Consider the following 15,387-nt stretch of genomic DNA (forward strand, 5'->3'; position numbering starts at 1 on the left):
GTTCTGAAGGCAAAAGGGGGTCCAACCCGTTACTAGCATGGGGTACCTAATAAAGTGGCCGGTGAGTGTATATTGTTACTTATGATACTTCCCTACAGATTCAAACCTACTTTATATGAATCTTGTCCTTGGCAGTTTGAGATACAGTATCACACTTTGACAATTACAGTAAAACAGCCCAGATGGCTAGCACATTGAGCTGAAAATTCATAAACACAAACATATAGAAATAGTTGGATCCACTACTGTATTATATAAGAAGAGACATCATTTTATTCACATTGAAGGATATGTCATGAATCCCAATCAGAAGCTCATACCAAACACTAGCTGGGATAAACCTTCTGACTGATAACATCAAATTATTGCAGCTCAGGGGAGATAGTGAACCTGTTTCACAACGATCATCAAAGTACTACAAGCTTTTGATCTGCTTCACAGACGTATTTCCATATCAGCAAACACAGCCTGTGGTACATGCAGCCTGGCGGGACAAAGCACTGGACATGCAGAGTACTAACCAATAACTTCAGACTCATTCCCAGAGAAAATTACATTATAGACAGGTTTATTTAAATGTAAGATGGCTGGAGCATGATGAGCATAAGCATAATGTTTTTTTGGACATTATTCTCTGCTGAGAGAGGAGGTGACAGCAAGGAGCAATGACATGCATGCCATATAAGGAATGACTTGGCTGAATGTCTACCATTCACTACTTTTTTTTAGTATAAAGCAGTTCAAGGTGCAATATACAGTGAAAGTATCAAAACGCTCAATCCACAAATAAATGCACAGCCAGTATTTAGAAACGATGCCTTTAAACCAGCTGTCAGGACTTCCGTACGGTTGTGATATCACACCTCTACTACTTACAGGTAGAAGGTGCTGCTACAGCGCCTTTATAGTCATTCCCTGGATACAATCACGTTGCAGAGACACAGAGCACAGATGTGGAGACCCCTGTTTCTAACCAATCAGAGAAAAGGCCAGGCTTTTCCGGGAGGGGGGCTTAAAACAGAGAGTTTCAGACAGATGGTGAAAATACTAACGAGTCTATTCAGACAGACAGCATTAGAAAAAAAATGTTGTTTTTTAACAATAAAGCATATAAACATGTTCTAGTAGAAACCCAAAACAGAAGTGTTGACCTGAAAATGAGCCTAATATAGCACCTTTGAACATACTGTATGTATTTTGACCATGAGTTGCACTATAAAGCAATGTTTTTTTATGAGTGGGTCCCCATCTTGCTTTTTGTGCGCACATGCATGCATGCAACCATAAATGAGGTAATACCAGTTTTGCAAAATTTGTCTGGCCTCAAGGACACACACTAGGGGTTTTGGTCAGTAACACTGAGTTTCCTTTTGCCGGAAAACTCCCCAGGGTCCCTTTAAAAACTTAAGTAATGCATAGGAACCATTATGATATGCATTAAATCTATCAACAAGCATAAGTGGGATGCAGCTAGAAAGAGAAATGGGATGCTATGAAATTATACACTAATCATGGAGGAAATACAGAGAAGCTAATCCAATCGGACCAATACACAAGAAACAAACAATAAGTAGGTGGAAACATAAAATGTCCAATTCTAAAGAGATAATGTTTTTGTGCGCAAGTCATTCATTCTAAAACAAACCCTAGCAGCACTACCATATTCTTGTTATACTTTGGAATAAATGTGGAAGTGTCTCTTGTCAATAATTTTGCTGCCAATGGCAAAATATGCAGTATACAGAGAGCTGGTGGTCAGAGTCCGAGCTGAAGCGTTGGGCTGAGGCTCTCCTGGCAAAATGAATAAGCAGTGCTCAGTGGGGTGTGTGTGTGCGTGTGTGTGCATGCCTGTGTGTGTGTGTGTGTGTGTGTGTGTGTGTGTGCGTGTGTGCGTTTGCGTGCATTTTTCCTAACACAAATTAAAATTCATATATGTGTCCACTTGTGCACAGCTTCAGAAACACATAGAGGTGCAAGGGTTGTGGGAAAGTGTTGCTCTCACTCCTGTGTAACCATAGCAACCTCTAGTATCTTGCTTCATGAGGTCAGCTGCATCGGCATCAGAGATAATGACATAAAAACTGAGCATAGGTTTTGGGCGTGAGTAGAGTGTGTGTGTCTGTTAAGGAGTTAGATTAGATTTCCCCCTTGTGGTTACCAAACAGAGGAGGCCAACCTGCTCAATCAAGTGTCCATTCAGGCACATTATTGGTTGTCTGAGAGGATGAGAGCAGACACTGATGAATAACTAGAGGGAAAAGTGAGATGGTAGCAAATTAGAGGGCAAAACTGAGGAGTCAATTGAGCTGTGGTTTCACAATTCATCCCTCTCCCGGGCGCTCGAAGGAAATCTTCAGGTCACGCATGTTGCCATAATTAAGACTGTGTTGCTATAGCAATGTGTGCAGTCGGTCCTCTTGCCTGCGTCAGATTGTTTCAAAGTGGCAGAGGGAAAGAGATGCATAGAGATGCTTAGAGGCAGGAAGAAATGCAGAAAATGTGGAACATAGAGAATGGCAGAAAATGAATGGTATTACAGGATATTTATCAAAATGTAATTAATCTATTTTTAAGGATTAAGGGCCTACTGTTTTAGGAATTGGCCAAGCATTTAAAAAAAACTGAAACAATATCTTTGTGAACTGCTTTAAAAATTAGGACATTGTAGTTACATGCATCCACTGCATGCATCGTCGACTACCAGAGCACCAGGACAACTGTGAATATGACTATTCCTACAGTTGGCAGAACACTGGGAAAGAAATTAAAATCCCCATGTTTGTCCTGACAAAATGAAACCAGAATGGCAATCAATGCAGAGAGACAAAGTAGAATAGCTCATTTAACATTTCACAATTTCAGTCAAACAAAACTTCAGTTTTAGGGTTACAGATCTGGTGGAAAAGGTCAAAGAATCAGAACAGCAAGGAAGATTTTGTTGGGAAAACTATTACCCTCAAAACAAACCGTATTTGTTAAATCAACAATACCGAAAAAATATATAATTGCTGCGCTCAACACCTGTAAAGACATGATTGGATGTTAGCTGGTAGCCAGGCAGCGGATAAATGAGCCAATGATTGTAAAGCATGAATTAAGTTGATGGAAGGATCTGGAAACTAGAAAGGTCTGAGGGCCTGTGGTGCCCAGGTCAATAACACTGAAGAGGCCTGGAAAAGAGACGGGGAGAGGAAGTGAATGATTATATTTCCCAAAATGTCAAACATTTGCTGTAGCAAGCATCTAGTCTCACATTGTCAGACCTATCTCCATAGATCTACATCTACACCACACATTCTGGGATGGGAGAAAAAAAAAACACAGGGAGGTGTGCATTTCTTTAAACAAAAAACAATCATCTTGGGCGGTGCTAAGTTCTGGACGCAGCGAGGGCGGCTCTGTAAAATGGTCTTGGGAAGGAACTTGTTTTGGTGGAACATTTGCACCCCGCAAATGGTTAAACATAGTTTGTTCTTACTGGTGTATGGCTGTGTGTACTTTGTCCATAGCAATCCTGCCAATCAGTCAAAAAATCATCCCAGTTAGAGAGCAAATGCCAGGAACATACTTCTTATAATCTTTAAACTCTTTCACCAAAAGAACCAAGCAGGCTTGCCTTGTTGCACTATCCAGATATTCATCAATGCAATTTTCAGCGTGTAGCTTGCTAGCTCGAAGTTTGTTGTTGTTGTTTCCCAAAGGGAAAGGATTCTGAGACCTGCAACACACAGCGTGCGGAAGGTGAGGAGCATCATCGAGGTGAAGTACTTCTGTTGATCCAGAAAAACCTACACCTAACACTGCACCTGAAGGTCAATATCACATCTAGCATGGTTGGCACCATTCACCAAAAAGGTGAAGTATACTGGTATTTCTTTAGTCTTCAGTCTTCGCAAACACAGCAGATCAGATAGTGCCAGCAGTCGTCTACAGATCAGGATTGTACCTACGTCACTCAGTAGCATATTACTGAGATTTGGTAAAAGATGAACACCCTGGAAGTTCTGGAGAATTCTTTAAGCTTTGATTCGACAAAAGCTTTGATTCTACAGCAACAACAGTTTTTACACTCATGTTTCTGCTTGACTATCACAATCAGCAATCTGTGTTTCCCATTTCCCATTCCTATTACTATATCAGTCTGATGTCAGAGTACCATGACACTGACAGGATACCAAGCTTGTTTCCTCCACTCTAACTCAGGGTCAATGACTGCCGCTCCAATCGCTAACTTGCAGCCATTTATCTTTTTCTTCATCTCACAGCCTCTCTCTCTGTCTGCCTCCCTCTGTTCTCTCTGTAAATATATTACCAGTCCTTTGTGTGTTTGTGCCACTTATTGATCGTCTAGAGTTCAGCTGTCTGATGTGTAAGAGAGACAGAATGTGAGCTCATCGCTCTAACATTACCTATTATTTGCCTTACTGCAGAAATACAGAATAAACTCAGGTAATGACAAACTCACAGCACAGATACCAAACACATCCCTACCTTTAATTCTGTTGTTGCACAGCAAACTGTTAATGAGAGTTACTATAGGGAGGGAATGTTAGTGATATATATAGACTTCTAGATAAGTAAATATACTAATAAGCAAACTAGCCAAATAGTAAATATTCAGGAGTTACTTCGTTATATTTTTTAAAATTATTTTAACAAACTGAGATTTGAACAATAAACAGTAAATGTAACAGTTTTTGTTATAATTGTGTTGTTTTTTTAAATAATTATATTATAAACAAGGACAAATTAATATTTAATGAAACTTCGACACCTTGGACTGCCGCCCAACATGGTACAAGGTTTTGGGAGATTGGCACATAAAGATTCCACAATGTTTCTAACCTAAGAAATCAATTTAGACTACTGTCTACACTTGGTACAGTTTCTGCAGCAAGTAAAACACAGAACAAGATGTCTTTTTTTGGGCATCACTCACAAGAAGATGTGGGTGTACTTTTTTTAAGTCTCTGCTAACAACTCTGTCCTTCCCTCTAAGAACCTCTCAATCTCCTGCAACATCTCCTAAGACAGTATAACAGGGTTTCTGTCACTCCGAAGACTCCCAGCACTTGACATTTCAATCTAGAACTCGGCACTAACACCACACGCCTCTCATGGACCACTGGCTCAAGAGTCTAAAAGGACAGAGGACAGTTTAACTGAGTTATCTTACTAGCTTTGACCTCTGTATGTGCATAGGTGAGTGTGTGTGTGCAAGCAAGGGAAGATGATTAGGCCAGCTGAAATATGGGCAGATAGAGAAATACAACCTAGCTTTGCCTTTGATCGTCAACATCATATTAACCTCACTTAAAGACGGATATTGATATTTCACAGTACAAAACTGTCTTCAATGGCTGTAACAGTATTATACGACAGCTTGGACATAATGAGATAGATGTAAGAGAAAGAGAAAAAGGGAGAGAGACAAAGGGGATAAAGGAGAGAAACAAAGAAATTAGATGGTTGAGGAGGAACAAAGGAAATACAGAGAGCTGGAGGAACTTATAGAACACTTTCAATTTTTGGTTGAGGGTGGAGGAGTTTTGGCACTCTGAGGGAAGGAGCACAGTCAGCCAAAAACTCGTCCTAGAAATAGTAACACTCACAAGCTGCAATTAAAACAAGCGTCTCCAGAGCTGTGAGTTGAGGACTTTCAAGAGTCAGAAAAAAGATGCTCTTTAAAAACGGGAGGCTGAGATGTCGGGGGGGGCAACCACTAAGTGGTTGGAAAAACAGACTGGGAAATGTTATTAAATAAGTGTAAATAAACCCAAGTAGCTGCATTTAGGAGCAGGCTCTCTGCATTTAAGTGCATTTTCCAAATTCAAAATGTGGATTTTGTACTTTATTTTAGAGTATTTCTGAGGTGCATATTTCAATCTGCACCACCCATAATTTGTCCTCCTATGTAAATTTAAGATTTTTTTTTTAAAGTGGTTTGAGTCAATCAATCACTCAATCAATCAATCAATCAATTAATCAATCAATCAATCAATCAATCAATCAAACAGAAAAAGAGTCACCCGGCTCCTCGGTGGCCCCTCTCAAGTAGCGATTGACACAGAGATTGTCTCACTTGTCCACATTGTCATTATCGTAGCCGTAGATTGTAGCTGACGGGCATCGTCACCTTTTCCTCTGTGTTTACTCGGTTGTTTATGTTTGAAAACCTCGACCGGCCAGGCTAGCAGAGTGACAACCAATTCACAAAAGATACATGTTCTTCTGGGCCAGAGTAAAAATGCAAATGTCAAAACAGAGTAATAGACAGAAAAAAGCAAATTAACATTTAATTTCTTCATTATGTGTGACAAGCCCAGATTGACATGCTCGGTTTACACTAAATTGTGGACTAATTATCTAGCAGTTGGAGTTTGATCCAACGATAGAGATAAAACACAATTCTAAAGTCCTTCTGTTAGGTTTGCGTTATTACTCCAGACGAGTTGTCTCAAATGGTCTTAATTTAAAGACCAGGGAGGCACCAAGAGCACAAAAATCAATCATGAACACTGTTCAGGTTTCCTACCACGGTTCAAAAACAATCCTGATAGGCTAATTGGAAACTCAAAAATTGCCTGTCGGTGGGCTTTTAAGTGGGAATTGGTGTCATGTACAAGTGTACAGATGTCATGCATGGATGGATTATTTCGTTTTACGTTTAACTGGACAACGTTAATTAACATGAAATTGTATTTTTTTTTTTGTGTTTTACAGCTTCTTATTAATACAATAACCACTAGTTTGAAAAATATAACACCTTAAGCTACACTGTAAGAAGACAAACCAATATAAAATCAATTTAGCCTTTTCCCTAACTGCATTTACACCAATGAGTTTTCTGGCATTAACTATTTTAGTACTCTTTCAGAAAAAGACTGTACATTTGGACATCTAAGGTGACAATTTGTGTCGTCCTCTGCTCCAAAACAGATTCAACTGATACAACTAGACGTTCCTCCAGTGAGGATCTTGAAACTGCTGAACTAAAGACAGGGAGAATGAGAATTGAAATGAAAGACATTAGCTGCACCTAGTTTTCAAACCACCGAAACAGAGAGTTGGTGAGAAAATCTACCATGAACTGTGCTTATCTCTAGAAACTGCTATCTGATTCAAAACTGCAGAGAAGCAGAACTAGCAGTGTTGGGGGAAAATTTGAATATGAGAAAACATCTAAAAACAACATTGTTTTAGAGTCATGAAGACTTATTTTCCAAATACTCTAGTGTTGATTAAAAAAAGTACACCTAAAGGTTTTAATACCTCCATCCCGCGAAATATTATATTTCATTTCCATCTCCCACTCTCCGAGAAAAAGCTGAGCGCAAAGGCCACTGATGCTCCTGCAGGAGAAGCAATCCTCACTGACTTTTGGCCTTTCATTAGGAAATCTGTCAAGTCTAGTCTAATCAATCAAAATAACAAGAAGCGCTGCACAGGTCCAATAAGCAAACCTAGTAAACAAAACAACTAATGCATTTATGTAATGGGCAGTATGAATTCAATCATGCTTCTAAATATAAAATGCATTTGTCGTCCCTTCCTGCATTAGAGGAATTTGCTCATGAGGAAACACAGGTTCAATACTCATTACGACCCGATGGCTATTACCTAATCTATCATCACTACTGAACCTACTACTGTACACAGATGCTGAGCACAACCCACACAAACACAAATCCTTAACACCCACCACCAAGTACACACAGACACACACACAATGTTGCAATTCCCTGGTGGAAAGGTGGGTAAACTGTGATGTGGGATCCTGTGTAATGCAGGGGCAAAGGTAATATTACACAGAGGCAGCTGCATATGTGTCAGCTTATGTGTGTACGGGCTCCGCTAGTGGGCTGGAGTTAAAGCTATGGAGATTACGAGGAAAAGTCTTAGTCAGTGTACACAAAAGCTCAAGCAACAGAGGGGGAGGAAGAGGAGGAGAAGAAGGGCGAGGTCGGGGTCGTGAAGATGGCCAGATGGGTGGTGGCGAGGGAGATGTGATATGATTAGGAAATTGATCAACCGTGACAGAAACAGAAGGTTTACCGTTGCACAATGTTGAGCTGGACTGTGAAAGCCTCGCTCTCAGTATCACACACTCATAGTTTCACTTGATTTCAGAGAAAGAGTGTGAGGAGGAGGATTCAGGTGAGAAAGTACTGTGAGAATACTTGTGTTAGAAAAGGAAAAGACTCATTGTCATCAGGAAGGAGATGAAGTTTGATTTATTCGGAAGGAACAGAAAGAAAAAATGCTCCTCTCATAACAGGGGAGAACATAAAAGAATACCAGAAAAAAACTGGCTGAAGACAAACAGAGTATTCTTATGAAAATTATAAAAAAGGCCACACTGGTCTTTTATGCAACACTTCCAGTGCAGCAATGAATCAGTGTAGATCGAAAGCACATCAGGTTTCACATTAAAATGTCAGTCTGCAATTAGTTTTGATGACACACTCCATGGTGGCTGAAACACAGAAATGTTACGACTGTAAGCACTGACTGTAAGCACACCGGTCACAGAAACAGAGAAGCTACATAACAGCACTGCTTAGCTCTCATGATCGTCACACCAACCCTATTCATTCATATGAATTATGTTCATTTATATCACTAATTTTCAACGACTAAGATATTTTGGACGAAATGTAACTGGTGCTCGACCAAATCAAAGAAGTCGGGAGAAGCTCAGGGTGTTTCAGCAACAGGGCAATTCAAAGTGCTTTTTATAAAAAGATACAAATAATAAAAGCTACAGTGCAGTACAAGAAATTAAACATTAAAGAGCAGTTAAAAACAGCCAAAATAAATTGTCAAAATTATCCATCGTGATTGTTGTCAACGCATTTTAAGCTTTAAATGTGTCATTAAACGCCCCGTTCTCATTCCCAACTCGTCCGTTTTGAGCATGTGGTTAACGTTGTGAATTCAAACAAAACTATATGTTTAGGTAATAAAACTGTATAAGCTTAAGAAAAAGTTAATGGTTTGGGTTCAAATGAGTATGGTTGTAAAATAAGTAAATAAGTTGAGTAGTTAGCATAAACCTTACTGCAGGTTGGTATTTTTGGCATGCATTGCCATTAAATCTGTTGCAGATATTCATGATGTGCAAAGGATAGATCCTAATGTATTGGTATGTGTATCTCCTGCCCGTTCCTCTACTTTGAGTTGCCTAAAAACAGTAATTATGCTTTAGAGGATTTTGTCAGGAAAAGTGATAAGAAACAGTGACAGTGTATTTCTTGCAGTTTAGCAGACACATTCAATATGAACATTATGTTCCAATTCACAGTGCACTACAGTGTAAATTTGTCATGTATACAGTATGTTTAATTTACAGGAGGAAAGGTTGCCCACAGACACACGTGCACACATACGCAATAAAAACAAATGCTGCTCAGGAAATAGAGGAGTGTCCTTAGTGAAGGTATCCAGATAATTCTAGTCCACATCAGTGGTTAAAATGCAGACAGAGAAGAACCTGCTGACCTCTGTGTAATGAACGACCCTGACATTTACATCAGATAATGACTGATGCACTTTTTTTTTTTTTACCATTATTTAACCAAGAAAAGTCCCACTGAATTACAGTAACTTCTCCCAGAGAGTCATGGCCAAGACTGGCAGCAAAAAAGTTTCAAAATACATAAAACAGGACAAAGATTACATGCTACACCACAAATCTCTGTACATACTATACATACAAGAACGCAAACAAGACATTACACTTAACTTAAGCTAATAAAGAAATTCAACTTAAAGGGCACCTAGTTAAAATCAATCACACTGTTCAGTCAGAGTTGACTTTAAAAGCTTTTTAAAAGTATTGAAAGGTGGAAGTGAATCTAGATTTAAGGTGTTTTGGAGTTCATTCCATACATTTTATCAGGCAGATGTGTGTGTCCACGCACAAACACGCACGTGTCATCTTCACACCCAGGCTAGCTAGAGGGCTCATCTGATGCCTGCTGCTCCAAGCAGATCGATGTTTTTGGAGGTAGGTGGGAAGTAGGGAATCAGGGAGAGGAAAAGGGATTTGGGGGGTGTACTAGCGTGAATAACATCCCCACCGTGAGAGCAGGGGTTCATTGCTGTTGTTACTGTATATCTTTCTGTTTTCCGTCAAGAGTTTCTCTGAAGCATTACTGACTCATTACATTTAAACATTGGTGGTGTCATGCAGAGCAGAAGAATATAGGTGTGTGCTGGCTTGGACAATGTAACCTTCTATTATGGCTGCTCGATTATGGAAAGAATCATAAAAACGATTATTTTCGCGATATTCAAATCTTGATTATTTTACACATTTACTTATTGAATTTTGGAAAGATGTAATTATTGAGAAAAAAAACTGTGAAATAGTTAAACAAAGCAACAGTGAAAACACCTTGAACTGTGAAATTTTGCTCAAATACTTTTTATTTTTGAGCTTTTTTCTCTCCATTCACAACACAGGACAACATAAGAGTTGCATGCAAAACGCAATATGCAAAATATTCGGTTTTCTTAATTATTCTATTTTTGGGATTATAAGGAGCAGAAATCGTGATCATGATTAAAAATTCATTAATTGCACAGCCCTACTGTCGATGTTTGAATCAATAAATTAATTGACAAAGAATCACAGTTGGGAAATACACATGGGTGCAGTGGTGACTGGTCATTATGGGCAGGTGGGGCACAGCCACATAATTATTGTCTATTATTTATTGTCTTCTTTGAATATAACATCTTCCTAAATTGCATATAATTTGTGGTAAGGATTTACTTTCAGATTCCACCCCTGCCTTGCTGCTTCAGACTACGCTCTCCTGTGTCTGCGGTACAGTGAGGCTAGCCCCTCTCACAAAGTGCAACGTGTATTGTACTGGTCTGCTTGTTGATCATGTAGCCCATCTTTTAAAATTGTGCCCCACCATTTTTTTCAGATGTAAAATGCCACTGCAGGTATGACACGTTTGAAAAAAAGACTTGAAAAAGTTATAATCCTTAAGATTTCTGTTCTGGTTTATAGGAGCATCTTAATAATACAAGAGCACTGTATGAAATTGCCTCATTACTAGCGATGCTGGTATCGTTTTCACCTTGTGAGTCTGTGTGTGAGTGTGTGTGTGTGTGTGTGTGTGTGTGTGTGTGTGTGTGTGTGTGTGTGTGTGTGTGTGGGTCATCAAGACTAAATGTGATCTGGAGACACATATTCTAGCAGAAACTACCACCTAGGTGGTTTTGACTACTATGTCTGGTGTTTATATCTTTGTCTGTCTGCAGACAAATTTTGTCATCGCAATAGCATTGCAACCCTGCCAAATGCAGTCATGAAACTTTACAGGTATGTTGTTTAGATCAAAATGAAGGCCATGTTCGAAAATGGGTGTGGTCCAAATAAGGCTGCCAAAAGTAGGGGGATAGGAAGTAGGCCCACTGGCCTATTTGGCATTGCGTCATGGGAAATCCCCTCGCAAGATGGTCTCTGGTTTGGTGTGTTAAAGATGGTGGTGGGGGCCGGTTTCACAGAGACATGCCCCGATTGTCCTGCATAAATTAAGAATTTATTCAAATTAAAAAAACAAGGCTGATCGAGCACCTGCCTCGAGCCACTCAGCTCAGCTCAATGCAGCAGAAAATATTTCCCTTCAGGAAGATTCCAGTTAGAAGAGTTAAAAGGACATTTACCGGCAAAAAACAGCAACGTGTGTAACAATACAAGTTCTAGTAGCATAAAATCTCAGCAAATCTCAGCTATGCTGATATGTGGGTTCACATCTGCTAACTCATCAGAAGTAAAAAAAAAAAAAAATCACAATGTCCTTCCTGCTGTGTATTTATTGACAGGTTACTGCACTTTTTCCCTTCTCATTGCTCGCACCACAACACTGTTAGCCTTGCTAACATTTGGGGATTAAAATAAGTCAGTGTTTATTTTTCTGCAACTGTAAAATTAAGACCTAACACTACAGACCAGTCTAAAACATCGGGGAATGTGAGAGCCATGTGAGTAAAACCTTCAGTGACCTCTACATTGCCTGTAGGGAGGCATCTGCATTCATACTGTTTCTCTACTAGTTTCAGCCTGTCAAACCATCATCCTTATAATGCTACTGGATTCACCTAGGATGCTCTTTTTTTGTAAATTAAGTAAGGTATTTCAGAACCAGAGGATACAGATGAAATTACTAGACTATTTGATAAAACCAGAACAATAGACTAAGCTAAATTAGGAAGGTCCCGGTGTGTTGAGCTCTTTACCCTGAAAGAATTATGTTTGAGGGAATTAAATAAGAAGAAACAGAAAAGACAAACAGCCTTACTCTCATCTGGGTTAGGTGAAGCGAGGATGGCGCTGTGCTTCCTCTTCACCTCCTCAACCTTCTCTGCCAGAGATTCGATAAAACCCCGGATCTCCTCCACCTGTCAGGAGAAAGACAGAGAGAGCAAGTGGTACTTTAGATCTCATCAGTGCTGAGGCAGGAAGTACCAGTGATTAGTCTGAGTGATGTTGATGGAAACCAAACTGAAGATGTTATTATCATATTAGAGAGCAAGTTCAAGCAGGTTTAAGTGAGGGAAAACATAGGAAGGTTTCATGTTTTTGGGTTCAATCATCATTTCTCTGTGACTTGGACAGTGGAGCAATCTGCCATGTGTGTGATGTGTAGACTAAATTAGCAGAAAAAAGGGCTTTATTCAAACTAAAATCTTTCAAATTAACATCCACAGACATCCTAACCAACATCCAGCTGCTATTAATAATTAACATAAATAGAGCCCTGTCCACTTCATTCCAATTCATGCTTTTTTGAGGTCATTTTAGTCAACTGGCAAGAAAACATTAATCCCTATGTGATGTGAAACTGACTCAGTTTTCCACTTTTGATACACAGAAAGTCTTTACAACCTGGGATGTAGGTATGAATCAGAGCTAAGAAAGAAATGATGTGGGTACACTACATCGCAAAAGGTATGTTGATAACCAAACATTAAACCCATATTTGATTGTTGAACTATCTCATTATAAAAATCGAGGGACTTAATCTGCTGCAATAACATCGTCCACGCTTCCTGGAAGACTTTCCATAAGATATGGGTGCCTGGCTGCAGAGATTTGACTGAGCCACAAACACATTAGTGGGGTCAGCCGCTGATGCTGGCCGATAAGCTCTGGCTCACTGCCGGCGTTGCAGTTCACCCCAAAGATGTTGGGTTGGGGTTGATGACAGTTCCACACCACACTCACAAAATCCCTTCACTTCAGACCTCACTGCACAGGGACATTTTCACCTTGAAATAGGAAAAAACCTTCCCCAAACTAATGTTACAATGAACTACACAACTGTCCTCTGGTTTAGGTAACAGCTGGACAAGCAGCAGGTTACATCTGTCAATGACTTCATCAATATGTACTTTCATCTCAGTCTGTCATCTACTCCCGATTACTTTCTCCTCCTCTACACCTGCTCCGCTACAGGCCAGCCTGCTCTCCCTTCATTCTTCTCTAAGATGAGTCATCTAATTTGACTTTTCCATTTAAAACCGACCTTTTCTCTGTCACTTCTCAAAGCTCTGCCTTGCCTTTGGTTCTCCATCCATATATTCTTCAGCACTCAGACTGGGTCATTATTGTCCCATTATCTCTTTAATTAGCAGCTGATTGGATCCATCTTTTTTTAATAACATAACTGGCTCTGGAAGACCACTAGGGAAGGACCAGAGGACCAAAAGGCACACTGGGTGAGTACAGACTTAAATGCATGTAAAACAGACAGGTGGGGAGAGATGACAAAGTTAAGAGAGACTGGAATGCAGGGAGGAAGACGTGGCAGAGACGGTAAGTGAGCAGAAGATGAAACCACGTTAAGCTATCTCAGTTTAAAGACCATGTGTTAGTGAGTCATGATGCGTTGCTCAGGTCTCATAAGACATCAGGCAAATCATATTGGTGGAGGAAAAAAAAAATATTTCAGACATGCAGAAAAAAATAAACACACACAAACACACACCGGTTTTTCCTTTATAAACTTGATAAAGAACCAAAATTGTCATTGATATGCTGGTATTGATCAAGACATTTGTCAGCATCTTGTAATGCCCTGTTAACGAGCCAAATCCTACAGCTGGTGATGCAGTCACCAAAAACAAAAAAGGGTCTGTATTCCTACTACTACTACATCTAATTTTTGCTGTCAGTCAAATTCTTATTTGGTAAGGAGACCGACTGGAGGGCATAGGGCCACAGTTTGTGTCTTGCCTCTGCTCACCTCATTCTTGCATCATCTGGTGGGGATTCTGGGGGGCATATAATGAGTCTTACTGCACAATGTAAGAAGCACAAACATAATGGTGCATATGCATCTCATGACTAATTCATTAAGATAAGGCTGACACTCTTTTAAATCACTCATGTCATTAACTCTTAACTCTTAAACTCTAATGTCTTTAAATGCTTTTGTGTCTCACTGCATGGTTGTTGTTTGTCTTTAAAGCACTTTATAACAGTAACTATGTTGTTAAAATGTCATAATAATCATAATTATAATCATCAATGAAGAGACATATTCATTATCTTTCTTTATTATAAACTTAGAAGTATAAATAGCTTAAAAAGATAGAAATAGATGAAAGAAGAAGAGAAAAATGTTAATAACGGAATTCATGACTGTATAAGATCGGAGCCTCAACAAAGCATCACATACCGCAGAAACACGCATACACACACTTCTGTCAAAGCTGTGAAGTGGAGTCAACGTACAACATATGGTAGGGACTCATTCTTACCCATTCAGACTAAAAGGGTGGCAATAAAAGGCCCAAGTCAGATGTCATAGCCTACCTGCTGAACAACATGGTAGAAGGTAAAGGTGTCATTACACCTACCATCTGCAGTGATTCAAAAGCTTTAAACTCAATCACAGAGAAGGTTGTTTGTACACTTGCTCTTTGCTAGTTTGACTAGCTGAGGGGAATAACCTTCACAGGCCACGTTTATTATAAAGAAATATGTCAACCGAATATGTAGTAAAGCTCTGTGCAGCACATTTGACATTTTCAAATGACACAATGAAAAGTCTAAAAATAGTTAATGCTGATTCCCACAACCTATACCACATTTTCAAAACTTTATGTGTACAATATTTTGAAAATTCTGCATAAAGAAAAAGTTATTGTGACACTCAACTACAAGTGACAAAAGTAAAATAAACTGTCCACCCTGACTTCTTTCCCAGGATCTATAGATAGTCAAAGATGACTAACTTAAAGAAGTCAAAATTAAACAACCATTGAAGTTTGTTGATCATAAATATATCAGAATATTTTAGGTTTTTGTTGAACAATTTCATGCCAGTTTTCTCTCTCATCTTTCACTTTCCACTTGGGATC

The 15,387-nt window shown here is 39.3% G+C and overlaps 1 protein-coding gene across 4 annotated transcripts in view; it reads right to left on the reverse strand.

Annotated features, from left to right (window-relative positions):
- Positions 1–15,387, reverse strand: part of stx1a (syntaxin 1A (brain)) — a 58,043-nt gene that overhangs the window by 21,850 nt on the left and 20,806 nt on the right. For all 4 annotated transcript variants that reach the window (XR_004656032.1, XR_004656033.1, XM_034867275.1 and 1 more), the window contains exon 3: positions 12,321–12,420. Coding sequence is in view for 2 of the 4 variants with exons in the window: in XM_034867275.1 (XP_034723166.1) it covers positions 12,321–12,420 (100 nt within the window). In the remaining 2 variants the exon portion in view is untranslated. The remainder of the gene's footprint in view (positions 1–12,320; positions 12,421–15,387) is intronic.

This window comes from Etheostoma cragini, chromosome 3 (assembly GCF_013103735.1).
Source record: "Etheostoma cragini isolate CJK2018 chromosome 3, CSU_Ecrag_1.0, whole genome shotgun sequence".
NCBI lineage: Eukaryota > Metazoa > Chordata > Actinopteri > Perciformes > Percidae > Etheostoma > Etheostoma cragini.